Source organism: Bactrocera neohumeralis, chromosome 6, assembly GCF_024586455.1.
Source record: "Bactrocera neohumeralis isolate Rockhampton chromosome 6, APGP_CSIRO_Bneo_wtdbg2-racon-allhic-juicebox.fasta_v2, whole genome shotgun sequence".
Taxonomy (NCBI): Eukaryota; Metazoa; Arthropoda; class Insecta; order Diptera; family Tephritidae; genus Bactrocera; species Bactrocera neohumeralis.
In genome coordinates, this window is record NC_065923.1 from 8302253 (window position 1) to 8321525 (window position 19273).

General features: G+C 38.6%; 1 protein-coding gene across 5 annotated transcripts in view; it reads right to left on the reverse strand.

Annotated features, from left to right (window-relative positions):
* Nucleotides 1-8149: 8149 nt before the first annotated feature.
* The window catches only part of LOC126763682 (sodium- and chloride-dependent glycine transporter 2), a 73971-nt gene continuing 62847 nt past the window's right edge, over nucleotides 8150-19273 (reverse strand). For all 5 annotated transcript variants that reach the window (XM_050481414.1, XM_050481415.1, XM_050481418.1 and 2 more), the window contains exons 3-6: nucleotides 18577-18808; nucleotides 13806-13951; nucleotides 13432-13568; nucleotides 8150-10966 (exon numbers count right to left, since the gene is read on the reverse strand). In XM_050481414.1, the coding sequence (XP_050337371.1) occupies nucleotides 9085-10966; nucleotides 13432-13568; nucleotides 13806-13951; nucleotides 18577-18808 (2397 nt within the window). In that variant the 3' untranslated portion in view covers nucleotides 8150-9084. The remainder of the gene's footprint in view (nucleotides 10967-13431; nucleotides 13569-13805; nucleotides 13952-18576; nucleotides 18809-19273) is intronic.

The following is a 19273-nucleotide window of genomic DNA, read 5'->3' on the forward strand; positions in this document are numbered from 1 at the left end:
TTGAAAAAATAAAATTTAAAACGTCAAGTGCCTCCTGCCAATAGGCGATTTTATCTATTAACTATTATCATGTCACGTACTAAAAAAATGTTCTCTGAGTTTCATTAACGTACCTCACATAACAATCACCAATCACATGGAATAAGGTCAGCCTGAGGTTTAAAAGTCCTGGTAATAGTTATAAGGCCAGGTCAAGTTAGTTAGGCAGAAAGATATACTGTTATAAGTAAAACATGTCCTGTAATTTTCATAGATATAACTCAAATATTAGCCGATATATCCAGCATAAAGTCACCTGGAAGTTCGAAAATCTTTAATTAGGTATGTATTGACTGGATTCAACTCATTTTCGCTACACAGAATTACTATTGTCATAAAAGGATTGTAACTGAATTTCAATTCTATATCTCACACATTGACCGATATGTTCGGCAGAAAACATTAAGAAAATGATGGATAAGGTGCTTGATAATCTTTTGGGTACGAAAAGTGTTCTTGCTCGACTAGTCCCGATAAAGCTGAATTGTTTTCAAAAAGAGTCCCTTTGAACATGCTTGATCATGCGAATTACGAGTCCACATTAATGGAACGCATTATAACTGTCAATGAGACAAAGGTTTATGAGATTGACATGCAAGAAAGTCAACAATCATCGGAATAGAGGGAAAAAGGAGCCAAGGAGCCAAGAAAACTACGGCAAAACCCTCAAAAATCAAGGTAGACTTATTGAGCCGTTTGCGTGGGAACAGCCGTGTCCGTATTCACCAGGCGTCCGTATTCACCAGGTTTGGCTGCGTGGAATTTTTTCTTGTTCTCCAAACTCAAATTGTTGCTTGGAACCCGTTTTCAGTCGATGGAAGAGATAACACAAAATTCGCTTAAGGAGCTGAAGGTCATTTAAAAGTGATTATGAAAAGCGTTTCGATGACTGGAAAAATCGGTAGCATAAGAGTATTACATATGATGGATAATTAAATATTTTATTTACAATTTCCGGGTAATTTTTTGTCACAATGGAAAAATAATAAAATAAACAAATAAGTAAAATATGTAGTTTGCCTGTATGGACGTGCCGGTCCAGGAAAAGCACATGTATAGTATATACTTTGGCAGATATGCCTCCATGAAATTATTAAATATACATATATGAATATTGAAATTAAAGTAAAAATTTAAGCGATAACTTGTTCCCTTTGCAAAATAAAATAATTTGCGTATCGCATGTAAAATGTTTGCTAGTGTTATATTTATTTATGAACCGAATATCCATTATTAAGAATCAAAACTCGTAAACAAACATAAATTCATCGAAACGCCTCGCGACAGTAAAACGATCTATGATGTTAATAAAAATTATTATTATTTTTTTTTTTTTAGAATAACTTGTACCCTTGTCAAAAATGACTCTGCTTTACACGTTTTTTTACACGTATAGCTGGGCTAAACCAAAGAACCTTGAACCTCTTAATTGATGGCAATGCCACGGAAATCCTGTTATACGAATGACGAAGCTCAAAATAATAATTCGTTTTCAACTCGTGTACTCTTATATTTGCTAAACGAGTTCAAGTCTCTATGATTATTTTGTATCAATGAAAAGTGATTTATATTTATTGATTTCGATAACGATGTCTATACGCAAATTTTTATATCATAGGTAAGCGAGTGTTAAAAATCGTTTTAATATCTCGTTTCGGCTCGTTAATTGAGGCTCGAACTGAAAAACAAGCGCACAGATAAGAGCGCCTTCGAAAATATGCAAATGAAATGTTTTCTATTACAAGATCGTTTGAATAAAGCAGCTTAAGCTTTTTCAATCATTGCACACAGAGCGATTGTTACGGTACATTTGACAGTAATGGAGTACGTTTTGCAGGTCTTTTTTTCTCGGCAATTTCAATGAATGACTTACTGAAATAACTTCACTTCGCTCAGAGGACTGGATTCTGGCATGTTAAACGTTTTTACAAAAAGCTGTGTCATGTGACCGAATATCATAAAATTAACCAAGAATTATCAGTTCATAAAAAACCTGCTGTCCTGTATACACATAACAAATGAACTAGAATGTCATGTGTAGAAGACTCTGAGGTAAATATTTCATTAATTGTGAAATCGAAAATCACAAATTCGCACCAGCCGAAACCATCTCTCAACCTTTCTTATTAAACAACTATTCGCACGGATTGCAAATTTGCATCTTTTATGGAAAATAGCATAACTAGGTCTGCCGGTTTATCAACTTCCAGAGGCTGGCGACACATGCCAGCACATTTTTGACGCTCAATTTTGATTTTTATTAATATTATTTAATATTTATTGCAAGATAACTAATTTCTACACCCATAACAATAGCTTTAAGAACAGTAAATAACTAAAATAGGAAAGATTTATAACTTTCAGTTAAACTCTGCTCTGGAACAAGCAAACACCCAAAACATGGCAAACCAGCTCCACTGGAACCGTAGCCAGATTTTAACATCGGTGCATTAATAAATATTTAAGAGATTTAATTTCCGCATGCCGGAATGTGGTAACACTAGATAACCCACTTTGTCAAAGCTGATTCTAGATTATTAGGAATGCCATACTTGTATATATATACATAATAATGCATGTTAGTATGTATGTGTTGTATATATTTATGTATATTTTTATGTCAACTAAAGAGCCTCACCTATCTAAAATTCGTACATTTTTTCACAGAGGAATCCTATGATTATTATTATTATGAAGGCATTATTTGGTAGATTATACAACCGATGATGATTATTTTATGTTGATATTTGAGAAAAATGTCATTCGAAAGAACATTCATTAGTATTTATTTTTTGAATATTATCTCTTTCAAATGTTGACCGCGGCTACGTCTCAGATAGTCCATCCGTTGAGTCCAATTTTCGATGACTCGTTCGAGCATTTCGACTAGTAACTTCCGAATTACATGCCTGATGTTTTGCTCAAAGGCCTAAATCGAAATTATCCGCATAAATTTTAGGACTTACACAAAAAAGGTCTAACGGTGTGATATCACACGATCTTGGTAACCAATCGACCGACACAAAACGTGAAATTATCTGCTCACCGAAGTGTTCTCGATGTGTAAGAAATGGCAAATCAAATGTCTTCGAGATCACGATCTTCAATTTCAGGCATCATATAATCGGAATCACACAATCAAACCGGGTTTTTTCTGGACGAAATGGCAGCTCTTGAATCTTTTCAGGTTGCTCTTCGTCCCAAATGGGACAATTTTTCTCCCTTACATACTCATTGAGCCAAGCCTCATCGCTGAATAAAATTTGGCTCAAAAACGTTGGATCATCTCAAACACTCAAGTGGGATTAGTTATGGTCACGGAATGTGTTGAAAATTTCAGATCTACATCTCAAAAGCTAAAGGACTAGGCAAACTGACATTGCTAACTCTGGTTGTCACGTTGATCATTTATACATATATACCTTTATAGGGTCTCCAATGTTCCTTCATTGTGTTGCAAACTTCGGGGAAAACATCCCATACCCTATTCACATTATGAAAATGGATCTAAGCAAATTTTTAACTAAACAACCTTTGCCCTTAGGAGCACCCAATTAAAACTTCATACAATACGATCAAAATGTCTCCCAGAATGAACTCTATGCTATAAATTAAATCTCCAGCAGCACTTCGGTGGAAACTTTAACTTGCTTTCCGTAGTGCAGTGAGAAATCCACCAGAAAATATTTTTAAAAGCCACGTATTGGACGAGTACCTTTTCAGCAACGGGTAATACGGTAAATATAAATATATACTGTTTGTGGTGTAGATAAACTATTGCTTTATGTATGATTTGTAAAAAAACTACGTGACAAAAGCAGATTAGAGCAAAGTGGAAATTGGCTTATCCTAATCGCTCAATAATGCGAGATAGCATTGTAAGAGATTCGCTAAACTAATATATTATATAATTCCAGTTTGGCGCACATATACACACACAGGCATACATACATACATATGCACATATATATAGTATGTTGGAGTGAAATATATGTGAGCTGTTTCAATGACCTTCTACATTCTTAGCTTCATTTAAAATACTTCAGACTAGTTGGCTAATGTGTATGTTAACTAATTATTTCTAATTTGAAATAAATTGAAAATTAACACATTTAAATTGAGCGTGTGTGCTAGTGATGCGCATATCAGCGTATAGGAAGCAGAGTGTGTGGCATTTCGGTAAATTTCGGAGCATTTTCTTCCTGGGTTGAGTATCGATTTTTGACGTTATCTTAAATATTTTTAGAAGGCACATACATGTCGAAGAAAATTTATTTGAAAACATTCGGATGTGCGGGATTTGATTTGAATCTCTTCTTTTTGCACCAGTTTTTATACCCTGAACAGGGTATATTAAGTTTGCCACGAAATTTGTAACACCCAGAAGGAAGCGCCGGAGACCCTATAAAGTATATACACATAACAGGTGGCGCAAAACTAACCTTCCGATGTTTTTTGGCTGTAATTTTCTTAAAAAATTAAAAAATTCTACTTGTGGAATATTTTTAATTGGTCTTTTAAATTTTTTCACATCAAGTCGAGAATATGATATCATGTAAATGGCCGCCGCCACAGTTGATTGTCATTTGAGCCCTTTTTACGGCAATTTCCATCACTTTGGCCAGAACTTCCGGCGATAGGTCCTCACATTCTTGATGGATATTGTCTTTAAGAGCTGTAAGAGTCTGAGGCTTGTTGACATAAACCCGCGACTTCAAAAAGCCCCACAAAAAGAAGTCTGGAGCGGTCAAATCAAGCGATCTTGCTGGCCAGTACAAATCGCCAAAACGGGAGGTAGCATAAATGCATCCTTCAGCATAAAAATCGGTTGTGGTACGTGCAGTGTGTGCTGATGCACAAACTAAACACATAGTTTTATTTTTGACCAAAAATCATTCCTCTTGGTGGAATTGACTTGAGGGAAACATGCGATTGGTGTGTCAGCAAGATAACTTTGTACGGAAACATACACATCTGTAAAAATTCGGATATATTCGACTGATACCATTTGCGTCGTCTGGTCGATGTCGACGGCGTTTCCATGACATGCTCGGAAACAGCAGCAATATTCTAAACATTTTCTGCTTGTCTCGTTTTAAACGTCGCAGTGTTTCACCAGTAGGCGTCGGACGGCCAGGAAATCTGTGACGAAATTCACGTTGTGCCAAAGTCACCAGCCCATTATTGGTCAAATAAATAGTCACCAATAACCTGCGTTCTGGAGCAGTGTAGCGTACCATTGTTTATTTACTTGTATTTCGCATGTGTTTACTACACAAATGTCAGACTGACATTAGAGGTCAACTGCAAAATTTATAGCATCTTCTGATAGGAAGATTACTTTTGCGCCACCCTGTATAAATGATCAGTATATTGAGCTGAGTCGATTTAGCCTTGTCCGTCTGTCTTTCAGTCCGTCTGTAAATATACGAACTAGTCCCTCAGTTTTTAAAACATGGTTTTGAAATTTTGCAAACGTCATTTTCTCTTCAAGAAGCTGCTCATTTGTAGATCCCGTGAACTTTTGACATTTGACAGTATGAAGGCGGCTAATAGAGTTATGTTTCGATCTGTGAACTGTGCTGTTCGGTGCTTACTCTGAGGCAAATCTATGAAAGGAGATAGAAGATAGCATATTTAACATGCTTTGGTTCATTTAAGTAAGGCAATGGTTAGGCACAGCGATAAGACTTTATTACCTAATATTAAGTTTCTTTTATCGAACCAACTCAAAAAGGATTTGACACTTTTTGGGTATATGTGTTATATACTCATGTATAATTGAATAGCATGTGACTGTTCGGGATTTACATCTCTATTTTTGGCTATGCCGTGCGTCACAAAGGCTGATTTTTCCTTCTTTATGTGACCACGTGTGGAATAATATTTGTGCGAGACCAACTATTAATTGTCATTCGTGTTTTTTGTGCTTTTGCCTAATGCCTGCGACTAAATCGCTTATAATATTTGCGAGGTTTTTTTTTTCAAACTTCTAAGACTATGGCTTTGGTAAGTATTAAAATTTGAATAAAGTTTTTAAACATACAAGTTTGTATTTGCATTTTTTTTTTAGTTTTGTTTCTGTGTTTTATTCATTTTTGGTTATATTGTTCAAAGTTTGGTGGCTCCCGAGGTGAACTTGATTGGTTTTTGGGTAGAAGCGCACAATAAACTAGTTTAAAGCATTTTAATAAAATTAAAATTAAAGCTAATAAATATCTTCTTCAGATGTGCTGCTGCGACTTTTATGTTATCGCATTTGTCTTGGTATTTAATAACAAAAACCGCACAGAAATCCAAAAAGTGACTTCTTCAATACTGTCACTGGCTCACTGGTTCGCTGCTCGACCGTTTGCTTGGCTGACTGGCTAGTTTAGCGCTAGATTGAGGGGTCGCAAAGTTTCGGAGCTAAATCAAATGTGTTTAAAAGATTTCTGATTTGTTTCATAGTTCATGTTGTTGTTGCTCTGTTGGTTTTTCTAATTTTAATTTAATTTTTGGTTGCTGGTTTTAGACTTGTTCAACCTTGAAACTGGAAGAACATACGAGCAGACGAAAATAGAAACAAAACTCAAATGCGTGGACAACTAAGTCGGTGTCGTTGAGATGAGCAGAACAGTTAGAGGCTTTTTATTTTCGTTGTTGCACAAAAAGTGCGAACGTTTAGCTTTTAATCTGCTCTTTCTGTATATGTTTGCTTTTGCCCTGCAGTTAAACCTACAAGTTTTTCTCAGCTCAGCTCAACTTGTAATACATATAAATATTTTAATGGCAGAACCCTTAACCGCCCGTTGTGTCCGAGCGTGTATTTGCTTGTGGGTATGTGTGTGTTTTTAAACGGATGCTTTATTTTACACGGACTTTCGATTTGGAAATAATATCAAAATGTTTTTTTACCCATATCAGATCTTTTTTAAAACTACTGTTTTTGCATTAGGGGACGCAGGGCATACAATTGTGTAGAGGCTTTGTAATAATTTTAATGCTGAAAAACTCCAATTGGCCAACCATAGTGATACATTAGATTTGGTTTTACTGGTGAATTTTAGCACATCCCATCACCTGTATCAGGCGGGTCACTCAGCTTTATTATATAGTTCCTTAAAAGAGTTAGAAACCCGAACAAATCTTAGAGGATTACGTACCTGATTTCAACATTGCCAGCAACAAAAATATTATGGACATATTCCAGTAATTTCCTCCATTTAACCTCAGCGAGGTAGAATTGGAGAGGAGAGCTTTAACGGGTGATCCAAGTAGATGTACTCTTTTCAATAGCCTTTTTTTGACATATGACGCGTGAGTCGCATCAAGCTGTCATGTTATTGATGTCAGTATTGTTTGGCATTTCATCATGGAAATACTTATGCCTGGACAACATTTATAAATCGTTCAATTTTATTACGAAAACTCACGTTCTGTAAAGAATGTGTTTCGCGCGCTCCGCTTAACTTGTGGATAGCATAATCGGCCTACTGAGCATACTATTCGCAACACCATCACCCATCTTGAGACCTAGCATTCATTATTGGATAATATTCGACCAAATAGTTCACGTCCAACACGCAGTGAAGAAAATATTACAGCTGTAGCTCAGAGTGTACACGAACACCGTTGAGAGTCGATTCACATGTGTCATTCGCCACTTACCAGTCGGAATGCTCGAACGAGTCATCGAAAATTGGACTCAACGGATAGACTATCTGAGATATGATAATAATAATAATTCCCTATTAAATTAGAAGCTTCTGCGTTTTTTCATTAAAAAAGTAGGAAACCTCGAAATAGATCACACTTTAAGTGGTTTTCAGTTCATTGAAAAAATTGTGCTAAAAATCAAAATCTTTATTTGTTGTTAAAGGTTGTATGGCTTAAGTGCACAATTTAATTATGCATGTGTATCGAAAAACCGGAAATATATTTATTTGCACATCGTGACAGGCATAACTAGTTAGTACTAGAATAGCAAAGCAAAATAAAAAACGCAAATTCAAAACCGAATATGTTTAAACACAAATAAGGTACTATACAAACTCGTGCATTTGTATGTGTATACGAGCGCTTCATACTTACTGACATTCCTGCAATATATTAAAAGGCTTTCAACACATTTGTTTCCAATGTCTTTCATTTGATTTTATTTACTCAATTTTAGTATAATTCCTAATATTATTTTTCGTTGCATTCTTTAGTTTGCGCAGCCAACAGAAGTGCGGCTATCGGCTTCACGCAATACTATAAATTCCAGATACGGTTGTTAGACGCGAGCTCACTTTAACGGTTCATAACTATTTCTCTTTTTGTTGATAAAACTTATACTCGATTACAAACATGTTACTTAATTTCGATTAACAATTGTTGCTACTCGAGCCTTAACTTCATTACTCTATATAATTCAGCCGCGCTTTAAATATGGCTTTTAATTATTTGCGTTGCATACTTTTGCGCGCTCAGTAGATAATGTTCCTAATACATACGTTAAATTCATTCCATAATCTTACATTCCCTACTTTCGTATCTCTTTTGTGGATAAATACAATTTCTCTTTAGTTTTGGTTAACAGTTACTTATTTCTTATAGTCCCTCGGCAGCGCTCGCGCCTCCAACCGCCCTTTTCTTAACATTATCTATGATCAAAGAGATTTTCATTCGTTAACTTTAATGACTTATGCTACTCGTGTTAGTCGTTTTAATCTGAACTCTGCAGTTAAAGCTTATACAAAATATCAATTCATTAATTTTAGTTTGGTTAAATATTTACAAAGTTTTTTTTTTTTGTTTTCAATTGACCTTAATTAAAAGAGAGAATAGTACTCTGCGACAAGTATTGGATTTCAATTTGGAATTGTCTAGGTGTTCATATTACACTACTACAACTACAACTACAACTACTACATGTCTGATTATTACTAATGCATTACTACAATAACTACAAAGTAATTTTTATAACGAGTTTGTCTTGGGTACGGAAAAGTCTTTTGTTGTGGGTGTTTATTAAATATTTTTATGCTGATGCTTCGTCGTGGCAGCAAATGTGTTTGGAGCTCACAGCTCCGTGGAGTACTCCTGCGGATTCACCGTGAACTTCCGCCAGCAGATGTGATCCGCGCTGCCATTCGCGTTGTGGGGTGGTAGTTTGGCGCCAGCGACACCTCCTACGAGGCCACCGCCGCCCACACTCACGATGGAGTGTCGGTTGTGTTCGGCCATGCTGGTGCTGGAGGAGCGCTTCACGTAAGCGGCGCCGTGCGGTCCGCTTGCACCGACTCGGCTCAACGGGTTGCGCGCGCCGCCATTGGCTGTGATGGCATTCGAGCTGCCGTATGTGATGGACTCGTTGGAGGGTGTTATTTCGATGCGCGTCGCGTGGCGGCCATCCTCAGAGAGTCGGCGTATATAGACTATCTCACGATGCTTCTCGGCGTTCGCGTTGTGCGCACGCATGGCGTGCACGTGGCTGGGAGGTGGTGGTGGCGGGCTTGGCAGTGGCTCGTCCTCAAGCTGCTGATTCTGGTATTGTCTGTGTTGATCTATATATTGTTGCTGTGGTTGTTGTTGTTGCTGCGCATTTGAACGTTGTTGTGGCTGAGCGCGTGAGCGATTTGAATAACGCAGCGGCTTGCCATCACTGTTCTGGAAGGGCATAAACTGTTGTGAAACACCAGGAAACTTATCGACGCTAATGTCTTCCTCAATAGCGGAATCACCGAACATTGAGCCACTGTAGTTAGGCGAACTGTTGCCGGTGGTAGATTGCTTCCAGTTCTGCTGCGTGGCGTGACCATTCGCATATTTGCCGGAGCTGGAATATTGTCCTTTCTTGATGGAGTGCGTGTAGTCGCGGGTACCACGTCGGCGTAGCGTGAAATCACGTCGCCCAGTATCTTGACATACCGAACGCCATTGCTTCCAGGCATGGCGCGCTAAGGGATCGGTTGGTCCCCACTCCTTCGCTGGTTTGGAGGCCTCGCAGATCATGCCGAAGAAATTGTACTCAACTTGACGGAATATCTGCACACAAGCTATTATGAAGATCACTGCTAGCGCGAGTAGAATGGGTGCCCAACGTGGTACGTACTCCGCCAGCAGATCGTACTGATCGTCGTCCGAACACCACCACACCAACAACGCGGTAAGTATGGCTGGGCAGACGCACCATAGCCACATCCAGCCTTTGAAGATCGGCCGTCCAATAGAGAATTCCAAATCAGTGTAGATATTCTTGACGCCATAAATCCAACTGATCGCAATCAACTCGAAGACAAGCGCCGTAATTAAGATTGTACCTACGATACGCGTATCCAAAATGCGCGCAATTATGAATTTCGGCGCGGCCAGCGATATGATCGTCATTACGAGCGCCACCAAGCTGATGACGTAATTCGGATGGCGCGGCACCAACCGTGTGACCGTGTAGATGGACACCGTCATTGCCACAATAGCGGAAATAACGATCAACGCATAAATTAGTACGGGTATAATGCGTGCGATAAGCTCGTTGCTGGGGCGATCGTACATGACGCGATCGTAGACAGCTGTGAGTGGCTTGAGCTCCTCAATCATGGATCCACTATTCGCCGACAGGTCGAATTGTACCATAAATAAGGTGACAGCAATTGCATTCACCAGCAGGTTGAAGCACAAATAAACGATTGAAGTCCGCACGGCGTCGCCTTTGTACAGAAATTTTCCGGTGACTGCGGGCAAAGCGCCAAAGCCGCAGTTAGTGGCGAAAAGTACCTGCATCAATGCGTTGAACCAGATATTAGAGTCCATGAGTAACGTCGAGTCGAACGGCCAGAGCTCGGGAAAGTAGGAACGCTGGAACGAATTGTGCACTTCCCAGCCGGTGAGGCAACACAGCAGCAGAAAGCCCAGTATGCCGAAGAAGAAGAGACTGCGGCGCAGGAAACGGCCATTGTGCGTGCTGTAGGAGTAGAAATGACAAAAAAAATGTAAGTCTTAATTGGAGTTTCATATTCATATAGACATAGGATAAGGTTGGATGTGTTTATGCACGCACTTTCAATGTCAATCAAGAAACATTCTGAGCGACAAGTTGCTAAGGTTAAATGTCAGCAACAAATACATATGTTTGTTTTGATCGGTTGTTACTTGAGCTACGAGTGAAGAATGGCTTCTGACGTCAGATGAAAACATAAATTAATGTCAAATTCGAACATCAAACAAGTTTGTAATTAAAACGTAATTAAATAATAAAAAAAAATTGTATTGAATTTTGTTTGCAGTAAAAGCATAATTTTTATGTTTTATTTGATTTTTTATTTGACTGACAGAAAACAGAAAGAGAATTGGCCAACCGCTTGAGACAATGAAAAGAAGAATTCACCAAAGTGACACACACCATGGACGCACGCGTGTGAAAAGCAACAAATTTAAATAATTTTTAAAAATAGAATAGTAGTTAAATAGCCGCGGATTTATAAAATTTAACAAGACTTATGTCAAAAAGAAACAAAACAAAAAACATTTACATAAAATATTAGCTGGGTATATCCAAATTAAGATGAAAGATTATGCGGATGTATCAATAAAATGTGCAAATGGGCTTGCTGAGAGTTTGTCTATGAATGTGCATGTGTGTGTAAGTGTGACTACAATAGCAGTAAAAATATTAATTTATTTGCATGTAAATTTATGTTACATTTGAGTATTTAAAGTGTATTCATGTCTAATTAACTGATTTGCATGACTATCAATTACTCTGTCCGCTCGCAAAAAATCTCTTATTGATAGAAAAAATGAAAAAAGAAAAGTAAGGAAGGGCTAAATTCGGGTAAAACCGAAAATTTTATGTTCTTGTAACTTGCAAGGATCAAAACAGGGAAATGTCTTGGCAATATTACAAGACGAAAAGTGGGTGACCTATAATCTGCGCCAGCTACCGTGGGATAAGTCTCCCCAACATCGCATATAAGGTTCTAACGAGCGTATTGTGTGAAAGATTAAAGTCCACCGTCAACAAACTGATGGGACTTTATCAGTGTGGCTATAGGCCTAGAAAATCAACAACTAATCAGACATTCACCATGTGCCAAGACTTGGAAGAGACCTGTGAAAAGAGATGTTTTGTCTGATTTTTTTAACCACGTAAAACTAATACGGCTGTGTAAACTGAAGTTGAGCAATATCAACAGCTCCGTGAGGATAGGGAAGAACCTCTTCGAGTCTTTCGATACCAAACGATATTGCGACTCCATATCGTGTGACTTCTTCAATCTACTGCTGGAGAAACTAATTCGAGCTGCAGAGCTGAACCTTCTCTAGGTACAATCTACTACAAGATTGGCGTAACTTCGAAGTCGTAGTTAATTTCGTCTATCCTGGAACCAGCATTAAAAACGTCGGACTCAAAATACAACGCATAATAACTCTTGCCAACGGGTGCTACTTCGGACTGAGTAGACAATTGAGAAGTAAGTTCTCTCTCCACTAACAAAGACCAAAATCTACAAGTCACTCATCATCCCTGTCCTGCTATATGATGCAGTGTCATGGACGATTACAACATCTGTATGTGATATATGACGACATTGACATAGTTCTGGGAGTTAAGAGACAGCGGATCTGCTGGTTAGGCCATGTCGTACGAATGGATGAAACCACTCCAGCTCTGAGAGTATTCGACGCAGTTTCCGCCGGGGGAAGCAGAGGAACTCCGTTATAAAGACCAGGTGGAGAAGGACCTGGCTACACTTGGAGCCTACAATTGGATTACACTCATATACTCAGTTTTATCACTATATTTACAGCGAAAATTATACTTTAAAGCTCACATATTCTCCATATTCCAAAAATCTATGATATACTAAATCGAATTTATATAGTATATTTCAATGAACAGATATTTTCCTTACGTATCTTGTTTTATATTTACAATCCTTTACGTTTTAAATGATTAAACAACCGTTAGGAGAACAAAACTATTAGACTTTATAAAAGGATGAGTAGAGTAATTTTCCTCAAATTGTCATTAGCTGCCATGAAAAAAATAGCAGATAATCTATTTTGTCGAGATAGTTTATTTTCAGATTAAATTTTTAATGAAAGATAGTCCAGAGAATATTTAACAGACGTGGAATAACTCACTGGTTGCCTACAGCAATTGAAACAATACTCATCTTTGTCTAAACGATAATTGAAACGTCACCGCAGAAAGCAAAAGTAATAATTCTTACTTGTTATTAATGGCTATTTAACTGCACATTTCAACACACCTAATCAATTAGAGTACGGATCTAAGCAAATGCAAACAATCAACAAAAGTCTTTAGTTCTTTTTCCTCTCAATCGCCGGCATGACATTTTGGCAGTCATCAATTAGTTAAGTTAAGTAAGCAATTAATTTACGTTTCACTAACGAAATACTCACCACAACATGACCACGATCCAAATACCGATCAGTCCAACGGCCAGCATGCCGAAATACATGGGATTCTCCCAGAACGGCGTTAAGAACGTACGCTGCAAGCATTCTTGCCCGCTGTTTCCCGTCACTGTGTAGCCATTCTGAATGATTGGAGGAAGCAACAGAACAACAAATTAGAGCAAAAGTATTATTAACCGCAAATAACCGTAATAAAAATCCAATAAATATGTGAAATGGTCAATTAATCACCGCTGCAGCCCGAAATGATTTGTTCGCACAATCAGTCACGGTCGCAATCAGCGCGCGCCCATTTAAGGCGGCAGCGTGCCAGCAACATGCCGGCTATAATACGTGCTACTACAGCAACAACCACTTACCAGCGCCATCTTCACGTTGCCCACACACTCCCGAAAAGGCAGCGTATTGACGATGAACATGCCGATGTAGGCCACCGCCAAGACGGCTTGCAGCGATACCCAAATCGTCGACAGCCATGAAGCGAAGCGGCTGATGATGCAGGCGCCTGTGGAAGAGAATAGAGAAGAGCACAAAAGCAATGAGTACTATTGTTCGGATCAGAAGAGAGTTCAAACGCTTATGATATATGTAATAATAAATAAGACAATATGCAAAAAACTGGCGCATTTTCGTATAGTGACATTATTTGGGATTGGAAAGGAAATACACCACGCGCTGCTACAGCCTGGTCGAACGATTGATTCTACATTTTACTGTCAATGATGACATTGAAGCAAGTAATCGAATAAAAAATTTAATAGCAGAACTCATCACCATTTCTGAAAAATGGGCGAAAAGTGGATCAAATCTTCCAGCAAAACAAATGGTCGCAAAGCCAGGATTGACGCTAAACCACACACATCTGCTTCAGTCTGGTCGAACGATTGAATCTACATTTTACTGTCAATGATGACATTGAAGCAAGTAATCGAATAAAAACGGGCAGAACTCATCACCAGAAAGGGCTTCGTCTTCCAGCAAAACAACGCTAAACCACACACATCTGTGATGACTCGGCAAAAACTGTAAAAGCTTGGCTGGGAAGTTTTCATGAATCCACCATATAGCACTGACCTTGCACCATCGGACTACTATTTGTTTCGGTCAATGCAAAGCTCCCTTAATGGAGTAAAGTCGGCTTCAAGAGAAGCCTGTGAAAATTACTTGTCGCAGTTTTTCACCGAGAAACCAGGAAAGGTTTAAACTGATCGAACAATGTCTCTAGCGAAAAAATGGCAAAAAGTTGGTTCATTAAGGTTCATTATAAAAATAAAATAAAAAATAAGTTGAAGTTTGATTAGAAATACGAAAAGACTTTTTCGACTACCCAATATTTTGTTGGAACATTTCAACCATTTTGATTCCCTTAGCAAAAAACTGGACAATAGTAATTTTTTTTAGTTTCAAGGGTTCTTTAAAATCTCACTCAAAATATGTGATCTTAGTTCTGAAATTGCTGTTCACATTTTCAAAAAAAAGGGCGATCACCAGATTGTGTTCCGGCAGTTTGCCAAGTATTTATTATTTGCTTCGTTTTCGTGCAGCTTCTTTGTGTGTGTTTTTGTTAAGTAGTTTTTTCATCTTGCCATTTTAGTTGGTATTTTTTTCGTTTCGATTTGCTAGAATTTATTCTCAAACATCTATTGGTTTTAATTTTTGCAGATCCATACCGCCGTCGCTCTGGCGCTTTGCACTCTCCCTCACTTCTGGGAGATACTCTCGCTCTCTCGTTTTTCTCTCCACTAACTCGCAACAGCTTTCGGGCATACAACCGCAACTGCAGCGTCAGCTATTGCTGTCGTCTGTGTGAGTTGTTGCCGTTGTTGTTGCGAGCAGCGTCAACTGTTGCCGGCACGACAGCGAATCTGGACTTTCGTTTTTACACAAACGGGACACACGGATGCGATTTTGCGATTTTGCGATTTTGCGATTTTTAGAGTTACTATATGCGTTTCCTGGTATTTTTGAAGTTGAATTTCCATATTTGCACGTTGGCTTTCGTATTCGTATTTGCTTTTTGCATCTGTTTAAATCTGATTGGGTTTGCTTTTGCGCAAATTATTCATTGATTTTTATGTATCTGTATCGGTTCGTTTATATCGTTTGCCCACAATGGAGATTTTGCCTTAAGAGTCAGATTCAATTTTTGCTTTGCTTTGTGTGTCATTTTCAACTGTAAATCATTTTCCATTTTAGTTGTGACGAAAGTTTGCATATATGTCTGTTTGTATGTAATGTTAAATTCATTTCATTTTAATTGCCAGTTTTTTCAGTATTCAGTTTGTTTTAGTAGTTACTCAGTTGTTTTTGTTAGTTGGTTTGTTGTTAGTTAGGTGGCACAATTTTGAAACGGGATGTGCCCAACCGTTTTGTACTGCGGAACACCAGACCGCCCGACAGCAGAGCGTATGGATGTCCTATTTGTGCTGCGTTGCAAGGAAAACACATCCGCGAATTGCAGTCAGCTTGCAACAGCAATGAAAATCGGGACAGCATCTGATTGGAGTCCAGTGGGTGGCTAGCGTTGGGCGGCCCCCCAGTAGATTGGGTGCGGATGTGTTGGTCCTTGCATGCTGTGTCCTGCTTGCAGCCGCCGCCCACTCTTTGCTGTTGCATGCGCACTGCATGGCTGCGAGTGTGCGTGGGTGTGTGTGTTCGCTGTGCAAACTAGCCGAATGCTCTTGCTGCCGAGGCGAGTTGCTGTTGCTGGCGGAGCTTCAAATGAAACGAAGTGCTCCATCGACTGTGTGCACACACACATACATATTTCTATCAGAGTATGGATGCACTAAAGATACCCGAAGTAAAGTTTTTAGAGAAAAAAATCGTTCATCCAATATATGTACACACATACATACATTTAAGAAATAGTGAAAAAATCAATTATGAGTACCAAGTTATGTAGACTTGCAAACGAGTACTCAGATCCTCAACACGCACTGCAACTTGACTAAAAGGGTTTGTCCGGAAAGTAATAGGACGGATTTTCTTCCGCCGCGACTGTATGTCGGAATGTGCGCGCATCGACTGGATTCGGTAGTGGGCGTTCCTAGCTAACGAACGAGCGTCTGGTCAGTTATTTTCGAGCATCTGCAGAGTCAAGACAAACATTTTTGTGCGACGTGTTTCTGTGTGTGGTGCAAGCCGAAAATGCAGCGTTCGTTAGAGCAGAGGTACGCGATTAAACTCTGTGCGAAACTCGGTAAATCTGCGACAGAGACTTTTGATATGATCAAGCAAGCTTACCCGGGTGATGCTTTAGCAAGAAGTGGTGTCCTTTTTGGAGGGCCGGGAAGAGGTCGCTGAAGAAAACTAGGAGACCTGCGACTTCGACATTGAACTCAGACCGCCGAGTATGTTTAAATTTATCAAAATCTGTGGTTCATGACATTGTGACGGAACACTTGAACATGCGCAAGTTGTGCACGAAGATGGTCCCAAAAGTGCTCACTGACGACTAGAAATTGCGGCGAGTGGAAGTGTGCCAAGAAAATTGAAGATGTATGAAAGTGATCCCCAATTTTTGAATAACGTAATCACAGGTGACGAGTCATGAATCTTTGAGTATGAACCCGAGACAAAGGGGAAATCCGAGTGGCACACGCCAGCGTCCCCAAAAAAGGGAACAATGAGCAAATCCAAAGTGAAAACGATGCTCATTGTCTTTTTTGACATCAAAGGCCACCATGAATTTGTTCTTCCTAGACAAACCATAAACGCCAAGTTTTACGTGAAAGTCCTCAAGAGACTCAAACGAAGGGTCAATCGCAGCCGATTGGAAGTTGCACCACGACAACGCTCCGGCTCACACCGCCTTTCTTGTGAACAGCTACCTAACCAAGGCCGGCATCTCAACGCAGCCTCCGGCCTTTTTTTGTTTCCTTGATGAAAAAGCCGATGAAAGGCAAAGATTTTGAGACGACAGAGAGGATCCAAGCAGCATGCACCTCGGCTCTCAAGGCTATTCCGGAGAATGCCTTTTTTAACGCCTTCAATGCTTAAAATCGCGTTGGCAGCGCTGCATCGACGCAGAAGGAGCCTATTTTGAAAGTTTTTTAAAGAATTGTAACAATTGGTTCAATGAATTTCTTTAAATCGACTCAGTCCTATTACTTTCCGGACAAACTCTGTAGAAGATTGCAAAGAAATGATGGTTTTTATTTGGCTGTGATAAATGCACATAAAGCCACAGTCATTATCACACAGCAAATAATTGAAAATGCGTGTGTATTCACCACACCGGAAAAACACTACAAACAACACTAAACAAACAATGCTTTGGCAGCAACCCTGTTGCTAAATAGTGCTTTGGTAAAGATCGCTCAAAAATCGTTGCATACTTTTAGGCTAACAATTAACGACTGATTTGAAATAACGGAAGTTGATGTTGCCACTAAATTGTATTTTTCGTTCATAGGCATATACATACATACATTCGTTTCCATATACACCTTTCTGCTTTCACAAAAGTTTCAGCGAACCGTACAGTACTCATTTACCTCAACTTATTCCAATTTAAATTATATGCACTTCTTCTGGCATGCTCGTTAACTCGTCATTTTTTAAATATAATTAGTGTTATTTCTTCAATTTTAACGCCTCCCTATTTAATTGCAGCCCTTGCAGCCAATTTTTGCATTATTTGTCTTTCCTAAACATTATGAATTTACAACAAAACTATTTTTGCTAAAAATAATATAAAAAGCAAGGAAGTGCTGAAACACTTTTTTGTTAAACCGGTTAAAAAAATGGAGTTTCAGTTTTTCTTGTTTTAATTTTAAAACCTTTTAAGTAATTTTGGACAATTCTGCACTTAGCACATATAAAGTTTAATGGCAATATAACACCATATCAGCTTAATTCGGACATTTAAATATATGCACAGCAATTTTTTGCTCCACAGACACCTGCCCTGCCTCAAAATATTGGGCATGCAAAGGCGAATATTCAAATTTCTTTTTCTCGACGCTGTGCTAATGAATTTTAATTGATTTTGGCGCGTTTCATCATTAACAATTTATACCCACGCAATCTTGCACGCTCACGATTAGCTCCAAATTTATCACACACGCATAAGCATTTAACTAATTTCGTTAGTTTTGGTTTTTATGACTGTTCTCTCTCACTTACCTTTAAATATGGGCGAGGCGGTCCAGGTGTGCGCTGCACTTTGGCCCAAAAACTGTCCCACTGATATCTCCAATAAGATAATTGGCAAGCCGACTAGAAACAATAGTGTTATGTATGGAATCAAATACGACGAACCGTATTTGTCCAGTTCTCTCGGGAAACGCACGATGTTGGCGTAGGTGACGTTCAAGCAGATGCACAGCACGAGCCCACGAAATATCGAGCATTTTGTCTGAAAACGAAGAGGAGGTGAAAAAAGCAATTAGATAAAGTGTTTACATTTTTTTATAATCAAGCTAATAAAATATTCGAGTAAAAATTATAAGTCAAACGATTGGTGTATGGCTGGTTTATGGTGTAGAAGCTTTATAAACAAAAAAAAGAAATTTTGTATGCAACAAAAACGTCATGAAGCCTTTTAGAGATCAAAAAAAAATTGATGAAAAGCGAGAGAGAAGAGTTAGTGTAGTTCAGTTCCCCAATCAAAGAAGTGTATCTTTAAGCCATCCAACTTAAAGCTTAACACCCTTATTTATTCAAAGTATTTAGAAAAGTTATAGGGTTTCTCAAAAGGGCACTAGAAAAGTAGACCGATAGGGACAGGAAACAACGCCATATTTTTTCCACACTTTTGAAATTTTTCTTCAGTAAGGCTTGTCATTTTATCATGGAAAGATATACGATCCAACAACGAGTT